This window comes from Mastomys coucha, unplaced genomic scaffold (assembly GCF_008632895.1).
Source record: "Mastomys coucha isolate ucsf_1 unplaced genomic scaffold, UCSF_Mcou_1 pScaffold22, whole genome shotgun sequence".
Classification (NCBI taxonomy): domain Eukaryota; kingdom Metazoa; phylum Chordata; class Mammalia; order Rodentia; family Muridae; genus Mastomys; species Mastomys coucha.
Genome location: NW_022196905.1, coordinates 76,598,277 through 76,610,437, shown reverse-complemented (window position 1 = coordinate 76,610,437; position 12,161 = coordinate 76,598,277). Strand labels below are relative to the sequence as shown.

At 35.8% G+C, this 12,161-nt stretch overlaps 1 protein-coding gene and 1 long non-coding RNA gene across 10 annotated transcripts in view; one reads left to right on the top strand and one right to left on the bottom strand.

Annotated features, from left to right (window-relative positions):
* Window positions 1-10,153, bottom strand: part of LOC116071404 — a 12,039-nt gene extending 1,886 nt beyond the window's left edge. Inside the window, exons 1-4 of one of the 2 annotated variants that reach the window (XR_004110880.1) lie at window positions 9,786-10,153; window positions 6,489-6,594; window positions 5,781-5,837; window positions 4,478-4,521 (exon numbers count right to left, since the gene is read on the bottom strand). This is a non-coding gene — a long non-coding RNA (uncharacterized LOC116071404). The remainder of the gene's footprint in view (window positions 1-4,477; window positions 4,522-5,780; window positions 5,838-6,488; window positions 6,595-9,785) is intronic. The other variant, XR_004110879.1, reaches the window with a different exon arrangement.
* The window catches only part of Epha5 (EPH receptor A5), a 352,826-nt gene that overhangs the window by 309,973 nt on the left and 30,692 nt on the right, over window positions 1-12,161 (top strand). For all 8 annotated transcript variants that reach the window (XM_031342894.1, XM_031342892.1, XM_031342889.1 and 5 more), the window contains 2 exons: window positions 7,252-7,313; window positions 11,872-12,081. In XM_031342894.1, the coding sequence (XP_031198754.1) occupies window positions 7,252-7,313; window positions 11,872-12,081 (272 nt within the window). The remainder of the gene's footprint in view (window positions 1-7,251; window positions 7,314-11,871; window positions 12,082-12,161) is intronic.

The following is a 12,161-nucleotide window of genomic DNA, read 5'->3' as shown; positions in this document are numbered from 1 at the left end:
CAAAAATAAAAAAAAACATTCATTTTGTAATATAATGTAAAGTGTCTACTATGAGATCTACATTCCAAAAAAACTCCCAAAACAAACAAACAAACAAACGAACAAACAAAACCTTTTAGCTCATTATCACTAACAAAATACTGTGCAAAGGATATCTTGAACTCCCACAAATAATCTCTGCACTAATAAAAACTTGAGACTCAAGTTCTAGTTCATTTTTCTCCTAGTCCTTCATAAAAGCAAACTACATTTCCATTCTTTCATGTATTCTTCTTAGCCTAAGGAGCCTTACATAATTCTTACAAGTGAAATGCAAACTCACATCATAATAGATTGCCTGAAGTGTGTGTGTGTGTGTGTGTGTGTGTGTGTGTGTGTGTGTGTGTGTGTGTGTGGTGGGACGTGGATGGAGGGAGGTAGCTACAGACAGATAGACAGACAGATAAACAGGGATAGGGGCAGACACAGAGACAAAGACGAAGAGAAACAGTGGAAGAAACTTGTAAGGAGAAGAATAAGAGAGGTTGAATTCTTCCAGTAAGAGAGGCAATGTTTATCTAGTTTGTGTGACATAGTCATGATTAGCAAGTCTATATTAGCACACAAAAATTTGAACATACATTAGAGCATGACATAAAATTTGGTCTAGAAATATGTATTTTAGAAATATAAAAATCATAGTTTGAAAAGAAATAGATTCTCCAGCTGAACTTTCTAAGATACTTTGTCTCATCAACAGGAGTAACAATCTTTCTGAACATCACATGGTCTCAGAAGAACTAATCTTGCCATATCAAGATTACAGAACTTCAGCAACAATTCATAACATAGTTCCTTGCAAACCTAAGCATTTAATAAATTAATAAATAATAGCTAGCTTATGAGCATCAATAATAAAAGCAAATTCCACAAATAATCTACCTCTTTTGCATAGATTGCCAAGGGTAGGTCTTCAGAAAATAACACAAAGCAATATAGAGTATCCCCTGTGATTAAAGTCCTGTATTGATATGCTTTATGAGCTCTTTTTATATGGATTTTTTGATAATATGCTTTCAAAATTATTGGCAGATCTACACCATTTCTCTTCTTCCAGCTGGATAATGAAAAATGATTTATACACTTTTATTGAATTTACAACAGTTAGAGAAAGCCATGATAATTATTACCATGTCATTTTTGCTGGATAGCAGCAACTGAGACAAAACATAAGCCAAAATAAATGTAATTAGCATTAAAATGACTCAACCATAAAAAATAATCGAATGGAACCTGAAGAGTCTTATCCTTATCAACAAAAGAATCTTGTACTTGTTTGCAAACATCCATTTTAATTGCTTTTCCATCATCATTGAAATTAGAAATTCATTTTGTGTCTCTCTCATACCTCTCAAATTACATTTTTGCTTCTGACATTTCAACCTACACTATCATACCTAATTAATCTGACTTTTAAAATTAGATAATAGTGGTTGAAAAAAATCACTTAGATGAGCCACCTGTCTCATTTGAAAAGAATCAGTTTCTTTTTTCTAAATGTGTATTTTTTATTGTTAGTTGCCTTTCTAATTGTAGAGGTCTTTTTACAATACAATTTCTCTCTGCTAAGTTTGGAGAACTGGAAGTGAAATTGAAGATACAAATTTGCACAGAATGAGATACTTTTTTGGAAGACATCTGTCCCATTTCTGCTGGCTAGACCTTGGCTCAACAGTTGTAAACAAGGTTGACCTCCTGCAGGTTTTACATCCAAGGTTTCATCCTGCTGCAGATGGAAATTGCTTAGGGGAACAAAGTTGCTTCTCTCTTAAACAAGTACAGTTATTTCCCTTACAATCAATCCTTTAAAAATGAAGCTATTCCCATAACATTTACAATATATTATCTATGGTAAGCATTCCAGAAAACATTAGATTCAGGATGTTCATAGGCTATTTGTAAATACTGTGTAGCTTTAGAAAAGGGACTTAAACAACTGTAGACTTGGTTATATGGGAATCTTGGAACAATTCTCAACAGATGCTAAGGGAGGATTGTTTCCATTGTTTACCTCTAATTTATAACAATACTAGTAAGTCTAAAACACAGAAAGGTAGGCAGAAAAAATAAATTACAAGGAATTGAAATTGTTTTAAGGGAATACAGTGCATATCCTATAAGGTTATGGGATAAATATGGTAAGAGCAGATATAGAACAGTGTTTTTCTTTCATCGTTATGATATATGTTCATGATTATGAATTAAAACAGTCTGTAATCTGTACAAGTCGGTAGGAATTCAGTTTTTGTAACTGTTATAGCAAAACCCTCTAGATGGTTTCTGTAAGGGAAGAGATACATTAGGTGGATTTAAGGGAAATAGCCTAACTGAGGAAGATTTCTGGAAACTTGGGTTGATTTCAGAAAATTAGGACTCCTAGTTTCATCAGTGATTACCTTCAGCAAGTCTTTTAGCTCTACATTAGATACAATTTATATAAATACTGTTATCTTGTGTGATAAGGAGCTAATGTTAGACTTCTCTCTCAAATATTTCCTTTTGGTGAGACTTCATCCCTGGTAAGCACTGATTTCAAAAAGCAAACAAATATAAGCGACACATCCTACAAAGCAAGATACTTCATTGTAATGAAGTCTGAAACAGCATTGATGTTAGTGCCTAAGCAGTTTGTCAATCAGATCTGCGGGAGCATAGGAATTTCCAATTATTGAAAGAAAACTGATTCATTAAAATAAAAATCCAAAACGGACTCTGAGGTGTCAGATTAAGACCCAGAAAACCCCAAACATGGTTTTGCTCATTTTAATATCTGCCTGGCTCCTTTTAAGAAGAACCATCACTATCATTAAGTAAATCTCAGATTAGAAGTACTTCTGATTTATGAGAAAAAGCTACAAATATTTATTGACTTTGTTTTGCTGGTGTAACCACTGACAATGTTTATTTCAATGCTTATCAGAGTCCCTCACCAGCTGTCCTCTTGCTAACTCCCCCTTTCCTCCAGTTGCCGGCTTTCTGTTCTTATGTCACAGATATTCCATTGTCTTTTCTTTCACATTCTTGCTCTCATACTTATGATGTCATACTTTTGTTTTATTTAATAATTAACTCTGTTTTCACTCATTTTTCTGCAAATGTCACATTTCATTTTTATTATAAGAAATTTCATTGATGATGCCACAGGTTATTTATCCACTAATTTCTTGAGAGACCTCTAGATTCTCTCTCTTTAGCTATTATAAATGTTACAACAATAAACATATGTGGAAGAGTTTATGACATATGTGAGTTCTTCAAATAGAATACTAGAACTTGATCATTTGTTCAATTTCTAATTTCTTGAAGTAACACCATCCTGATTTCCATAGTCACTTTATCAGTTTATATTCCTACCAGCATTGGATAAAATTTTATCTTTCCTCACATCATAACCAGCATCATTTTTTGGTTTCATAATTCCTGACTATTATTACTTGGAAGTCTAATTTTGAAACAATAATCCTTTCTTTCTTCCTCATATTTCATGATGTAAGCATACAAAACAAGGTCTTATCTCCATTTTTCAACTAGAATTCTTTTTACAGTCTACCTGGGCGTATCATGAAGCCCCTCTTGAATGTTAGCCCCCTCTTACTACACCTTCTGGAAATATATTATGTATAAAGGAAAGAAATTGTTAAGCTTTAAAGAGGATGAGGGAAATTTTCCTGCCTTTATAATACACCATACCAACTTCATTAAAAGAAAATTGCCTTTAATATATTTCATAAGAACATAATCATCTGAGTGGGAAATTAAACTGTCCAACTTATGACTCTAAACAGTGCATCTTAAATGATCAACAATGAAGAATTCCTATATTATGTTGTCAGATTTTCTATAGCTCACTTTGCACTTTTGTAGAGTCTGCTGTGTTTAAATATGCAAACTCTGTCCTGAACTCCTCAATTCCTAAGTAAGAAGCATCTTGAGAATATTCTAAAGTCACTAACAGTGGTGTTCATAGTTTTGTAAACTCACATCTATTAATAAGATGTATAAAATATAAAATATAAATAATGGGTGTAAAAGTAATTTTGTTGTCAGAGGTCTTTTCTAAATTCAAGATAGTTTAAATTAAGGCTTAATTTTACCAAATGTATTTTCATTGTAAAGTAAAATGTCATGTATTTAAAAATTGAGATTATTATGGAATTTTAAAAGTGATAACAATGTTTTAATCATTTTCTCATTGTAAAGAAAGAATTTTATTTTATTATCATTTTCATATTGACATATTATATAAAAGACCCACAAAATTCTGTGGTAATAAGGTAGGGTTTATTATGGGAGGCCACCTGCATTTAATGAGTACTATCTCACAGATAAAAAGTTTATCAAATTTAGGAAATAATACCAACCAAATCATATGGCAAACTTCTAAATTGTAAAAATTACACTAATTTCTTTGATGAAGAGAGACTTAAGAGAAACTTACATTTCTGAGATAGATGCCATCCATGATTAACATCATTGTAACAGCTGAAAAAAAAAATAGACATAGAAGATGACTGAGAGTACAGGGTCCCCCATGAAGGAGCTAGAGAAAGGACCGGAGTTGTGGGGTTTACAGCCTTTTAGGACAAACAACAATATGAACTAACTAGTACCCTCAGAGCTCCCAGGGACTAAACCACCAAACAAGGAGTACACATGGTGGGACTAATGGCTCCTGTAGCATGTGTATAGCAGAGGATGGCCAAGTCAGTCATCAATGGGAGGAGAGGCCCTTGGTCCTGTGAAGGTTCTGTTCCCCAGTATAGGGGAATGCCAGGGCCAGTAAGAGAGAGAAGGTGGGATGGTGCGCAGGGGGAGGGGAGAGGGAACAGGGGTTTGTTCTTGTTTTTATTTATTTATTTTTTTTAGAAACTGGAAAATATGACATGTAAATAAAGAAAATATCTAATAAAAGAAAAAATAAAAACAAATTGTAAGTAAACAGAATTAAAAAAAATGACTGACTTGTCCAAGCTCATATGGTGGTGAGTATATTTACCAGGTCTTTCCAGACTGTTAAATAAAATTGGTAGCGTATTTAAACAAAATTAACTCAAGTCATTTTGGCTCCTGAGGGGGTCCATGACTTACTACTTTTAAGTTGAAAGCCCTTCCCAGTTGGTAGCACAATGACTTTTGAGTCAGAGGTCTCAGAACAAGAGATGTCTTCTGCCCCAGGTGCCTGAGAATGAATTGGGGAGTAGTTGCTGGTAGTATCAGATCTTGAGGCCCAATTGATCCCCTAAGTAGCATGAGTGTCCACTGAAGCCTTTTATGAAAAGATGTTTTCTCATTTGTGTTTGATCCTTTGGGAACATCCCATACTGAAATGTGATCTTCATGATTATAGCTATGCACAAGTCTCTGAAATACTCAAACGCAATTGACAAACCCAAAGCATTTTTGTTTTCTGGAAATTCTTTTTTTTTTTTATTAGATATTTTCTTTATTTACATGTCATATGATTTCTCCTTTCCCAGTTTCCCTTCAAAAAAAAAAGAAAGAAAGAAAGAAAGAAAAACCAAAATAACAACAAGAACAAACCCTTATTCCCTTCCCCCTTCCCCTAAGCAGGTCTACTTGAGACCTAAATTTAACCATTCTATTCAACAAAGTCTAATAGACTACTAGATTGTTTTCAGACTCAGTGTGGAGAAAAGTCTGTCTACTTTTGTAAAGCAGGTAATAAAGGGGATGAATCCCTTCTGTCAGAAGTGATTATTTCTAAAACAACCTTCACATACCTGAGAGAACTGGAACAGGCTATTGAGGAAAGTGGCTTGATAAACATGGCATGCGTACTGGAGAAAAGAAAGAAAAGAAGTCTTAGAAAAAAGATGTAAAGGTCATAAAAATATATTTATATTGAATGTGTCATAAATAGAACAGTTATACAAGATTGTTTTCTATGATTGTTGCATAGAAAAGCATGTTGTAGGTACTTAGGTGGGTGTTATTGCAAGATCAAACAATTATCTTAAAGTAGAATTAACACTCACGAGTGTTAATTACATGAGTCAGTATTGATTTTGGCAAAGGTATTTACTTTTCTTAGATATAATTCTATCAGTTCACCCTGTTTTCTCCTAGATTCAATACTATGATAAAGTAAGCCATCATCACATAAAAAATCATGTCTTGGGTCTGAGGAGCTGCCTTCATGAGTAAGAGTGTGTGATATATAAGAATAAGTGCCTGAGTTCAAGTTCCCAGCATCCACATAAAAGTGACCGCAATGGTTTACATGTAAACCCAGGGTTGGGGAGTAGAAATAGGCAGATCCTGGGATTTCCCTAACCATTTGGTCTAACCCATTCACATAAAGCTAAAGGTTCAATGAAATACTCTTATATGGGTTAGTTCTTTCTCAACCTGATATAAAGACTAGTTACTTGGGTGGAAGAAATTTTGATTGAGGAAATGTCACAGTCAGGTTTGACATATTGGCATACCTGTATATCTTTTTTTTTTTTCTTGTTGATGGATATGAGAAAGTAAACTGTAAATGGTGTCAGTCTTCTGTAGTTGTCTACATAAGCAAGGTAGCTGAAATTCCGCCTGTGAACAAGCCATTAAACACCTGCCTTCAATAGTTGCTGCCTCTTATCCTGACTGAGTTCTTCACATGAATTCTCTCTATATTGAACTACGATCAGGATGTATAAAGCCAAATGACCTCTTTCCCAAGTTGCTTCTGTTCAAGCCTTTATCACAGCAACAGAAACCAAACTAGGGCATCCTTACCTTAGTTGATTAAGAGAAAGAGTTGTGGCCATGTTACATACTCTTTTTAATTCTAGACCACACACATGAATCCATGCACTATCTCACTCTCTCTCACACACAAGTTCTCACACACACATGCACATGTTTGTGTGTGTATGTATGCAACTAAATATAACAACAGTGGTGAAATGTATGTGGTTACCTGTGTACAACCATACACACAAACATATAAAGACTGCTAAAATATCTGGTTTATATTCGCATAGGTAATGATTTTGTGGAATACTGTTGTTGATGTTGTTTTGATGTTGGTGTTGTTCTGTGAAAAAGAAAGAACATAAATTTGTGAGTGGAGGGAGGATCTGGAAGCTGTTGATGGTGTGGGAAAAACCTGACCAAATCATAATTTATGGAAAAAATAATATGTAAATATTTAACCAAGAATGTACCCTCCCTCACCACACTTGGCTTCTCTGTGCTTCTTTCCAGGTAAACCTGTGATGATAGTAACAGAGTACATGGAGAATGGCTCCTTAGACACATTTTTAAAGGTAAGGTTTGGCCTTTGTGTAGTTATAATAATAAAATTTTAAAAAGATTCAAAACAAATTTGTCAACACCACTATATGCCACAAGTAAAGGGTATTTGTATGGTATGCTATTATTTTTTCAGAAAACTTATACAAATCCAGTTAAGTATATGATTACTTAAAAAAAAATGAGAGTAGGGATGAATAGAGAAAAGAAGAAAGGAAAAGAGGTAAAAAAGAAAATGAAGGGAAAAAATAAACAGAAACCAGAAAAATGGAAATAGTAAATAAAAATCATACAAATACTCAAAATTTTAAAATTTTAATTTATTCTCTGATATTTTCATATATGTATATGGTTTTGATTTTATTCATTTCCACAGTTTCTCATAACCATGTTTCACTTCCAGTGATTCTTTTTTTCTTACCAGCAAGTCCTGATTCTAATAGATTGTCATGTATGTCATATGCGTGTGTCTGTATATGTTGGTGAATGCATGTGTTTAGTGTGTGTATGTTTGTATATGTGTATGAGTGTATATGCTCATGTGGGTGTGTGTATGAAAGAGAGAGAGATTACTATGTATAATTAGTATAGCTTACAACACTTGGGGGGCAGAGGCAGGCGGATTTCTGAGTTTGAGGTCAGCCTGGTCAACAAAGTGAGCTCCAGGACAGCCAGGGCTACACTGAGAAACCCTGTCTCAAAAAAACCAAAATAAATAAATAAATAAATAAATAAATGAGTTTCTAAAAAAAATTAGTATAGCTTAAATAAGAAAAAAAAAAGTCAAGTCACTTGCTGGAGCATACACAACTTGCCTGTTGCTACCACATTGAAAAAGAAGATGCTCTGTTTTCCAGATAATACTCTCAGAGAGGGAATAGGCTTTGTTGATATCCTTCCCCATACTTGAGAGAATATTAAATAATGCCGTATTGTTCAGATTTTGTGTGTATGACCACAGCTACAATGAGTTAATTAGTGCTGTGACCAAGTCATGTCCAAAAGACAGCATTGCATAGCACTCCTCATTCTTCATCTCTTCCATCCTTTTCTCCCAGTCATTCATTATGTGCCTTGTACTAGAGTGGGTATACAGATGCACTCCACTCTTCCATGTGCATGGTAATGTACATGGAAAAAAATGTCTAAAATGTTTACACAGATCATTACTGAATATATCACACTTGAGCATGTAAAGCGTTGTGATGCCTCTAAGGATCAACAGAAATGTGGTCAGCCTGAGATTATAGCTAATATAATCATGTGTTCTGGGCTTTAGGAACAAAACAGTTGTATGCACACCTCCTGGTTTTAAATATTGATATCAAGTCACTTTATTTGCAAATAGCCTGTGTAAAGTAATGTAACATTTTCATATCTGAGTAAGCTATAGTCTGGAAGTTTATTAGGTCAGTGTAGTGAGTGTTGCTTCTTATTGAGGGAAATAACTGTTATGAAATAGATGATAACTTCGAAAGAATTGTGTGGGATTACTGTTGTGTAAAGATCCTATTTTAACCCCCAAGCCACACCAATGTACCACCCTATTGCTGATTTACATCTGTTCATCTGGAGGTTTTCCAGTCTCTTAGAGTAGCATCATCAGTTTATTCAAAGTGATTCAAGCTACTGGTTAAGCTTTATGAGTTCACTTAGTTTTATTGCATTTAAAGTCCTGACAAAAAAATTCAGACTTCCAAAAAAGTGTTGATATTTTTCCATCCAGTGGTCAGTAATTATCCCTGTTCTCATCCACTCCACAGAAAGCCCTGTATATTCTCAGGCCATTTCACCTTTAGCCATACAAGTCTATGTAGATTGTTTTTTTAAAAATGACAACAAAGTATACTCAGTGTTTGCCAAGGTTGGCACTGGGTTAGAACAATGAGAAAATTTCTCTGATGTCTGACATTAAAGAAGCTGCAGTGCATAAAGAACTATGACCTGGAACTTTTTAGATGACAGCCTTTGCTTTGAGTAGCCCATAAGATGAGGTACCATACACCATACAAAGGTATATATGCCATATGATTAGAGCTAGTAACACAGAGATTGCAGACAAAAAAGATATGTTGGCAGATGAGTGTGAGTCAAAAATGGGGTCCTGCATCCCCTGGGGCTAGAGCCACTGGGAAAAGCAGACAAGAGACCTTTGACTGCACACACTACCACGGAACCCCTGGGTGGATGTTGCGCTGAGGGAAGCTGCAGGACCTGATCCAGGGATGGGAAAAGGTACAGTCTGGAGTCCCCACTGAACTTTTGGAGTCGGGCTCCAACTCTTAGTCACCACAGATGCCTCTGGGTACAGTGGAAGAGCCAGTTCTGAGGTCCCCAAGCCTGTGATGACAGGTTCTCACTTTCAGACATCCCAAACACGGCTGTATGTTGAGAAAGAGTTGAGAACAGAATGGAGACCCTGAGGCAGACTCTGGCCTGGGGACCAAAGGGAAAAGGGTAGGGAGGAGAGAGCTCTGGCAAGTTACCATGGGGAGGAGAGTCCTTGTCTTGCTAGCTTGGTTTGGCTGGCTAGGGTTGGCTGGCAGCCTTGGCTGGAGCGCAGGGAGGCCTCCTCGTGGGAGGTTAGAGGCACTGCTCCTTAGGGGAAGACCGGCTCCATTGCTCTAGCACAATGGGTTCCGATGAGATGGTTAGGATGGTCCATGGTTTTAAGGTGTTCATTGTAGAAAGTCAGAGAGAGGAAGAGTGTAGGAAAGTAGAGGCTGGCCATGGCCACATGGAGACGGGGAAAAGAAGGCAGAGAGAGGGGAAGCCAGGCAACAAAAGTAGGAACAAGAGAATGAGAGGTAAGAGAGAGAGAAGGAGGCAAACAGCCCCTTTTATAGTGGGCTGGGTCATCCTGGCTGTTGCCAGGCAACTGTAGGGAGGAGCATACTTGGCTGTTGCCAGGTAACTGTGGAGGTGGAGTCCAGACAGAATACCAGGAACTTGGGACATTGTTTACATGATTGAACTGATAGCCACATCTCTGCAGGGACTGTGGAAGGCTGTAGCTGCAACAGGAGCCAGGGGCCTAGGAGGCATGGCTGAATACCTACCATCCCTAAGAGTCACTGAGGTTCCAGGCCTGTGCTCAACTGGGGACCAGGCTGTCTGTGCACAGCTTAACATCCCACAGATGAGTAGTAAATGAACCTATAAGAAAAAAAAGAGAGAGAAAGAAATAATTAAGGTCAAAATAATAAGGGAACAATACATTGCAACTATGGATGGCTCATTATTTCTTCTTTACATTCTATTTTTCAAAATTTAAATATGAACTTACTACATTTTAGCATTAGGAAAAAAATCTGCCTTTAAGATAATTAGTGGCACTCCACCTCAGAACTATAAGAACACAAAATATAAACTGAGCGTAACTGAGTGTGTTGGGATAAACCTTTAATGGCAGCACTAGAAGTAAATGCAAATAGATATCTGTGAGTTTGAGGTCAGCCTGGTATACATAGAGATTTGCAAATTAGCCAGGAATACATCATAAGACATTGTGTAAGGAATGCATGAGTCAAAAAATAAAGTAAGTCAAAGCCTATAAATAATCTAATGGATCAATTAATGGTGAGTTGAAAAAAGTACTGATAATTTCAACTGAATAAAGCAAAAGCTCCCACATTTTCAGTCTTCAAGTAACTATTAGTGTTGTAAGCTCACATGCCATCAGAGATATTATCAAGTGTAAACTCAAAATGTTTAACTATTGAACAGAATATGTAATAATGCATCATTTTCATGTGTCTTCTTTATATTGCTTTAATACACATTTGTAGTTTATGGTAATTAATAATTAAGGATTACAAAGAAAAACCTTATAAAAAGACAGCTGACTATAAATAATTGTTTCATGAACAACCCATCATCAGACTCTGAGTACGATCTATGAAACAAGGACTCTGCCATTAACATATTATGCTAGTTTAAGGCTTTTTGCTTTCCTCCGTTCTGAAGCTATTTTGCCATTACATAGAAATCCTTATGGGAAGTACAGTACTAGTATAATACTCCTTATAGGAAGCATATTACTAGAGTCTTTGCCTTGAATATATATTTTGAGAAAGGAAATTATATTCTTAACAAATTTGAACATAGTTGTATAATTCCTGTAAAGTTTGGTCTATAGCTATGTTCAGAGCACAACTACACATTTATTTGTTTACTTTTATTATTTAATGGTTTCATTTATATATATATATATAATGAATTTGAGTCCTTTACATATTCTATTATACTATCTCCCTTTTTTCCTTCTACTGAGACACTTTCTGAAATGCCTCTATTTGCATTGTGTGTGTGTGTGTGTGTGTGTGTGTGTGTGTGTGTGTGTGTAGTGTACTGAATGAGGTTTTGAAGGACTTTCAAAGTCTTTGCTCCATTTGACCAGATCATCATAATCAGTTAAGTTTATGGTTTCTAATGTTTTCCATTCTCCTTGAGTAGAAATCACATTTGCATTTTGAGATGTGTTAACATTAATTTGAAGGCTGAAAGACAGCTTTTTCCAAATTTTCCTCCTGTGAATTGTACTGTTAGCCTAACGTTACACTGTCTTTGCAGAAAAACGATGGGCAGTTCACTGTGATTCAGCTTGTTGGCATGCTGAGAGGCATCGCTGCAGGAATGAAGTACCTTTCTGACATGGGCTACGTGCATAGAGACCTTGCTGCTAGAAACATCTTAATCAACAGTAACCTTGTGTGCAAAGTGTCTGACTTTGGACTTTCCAGGGTACTGGAAGATGATCCTGAGGCAGCCTACACCACAAGGGTAAGATCTAACAGAATGCATTTCTCACACACTAGACTAGAGTCATTTAATTTTTAAAGATGTTAAAAGAAGTAGCAAAA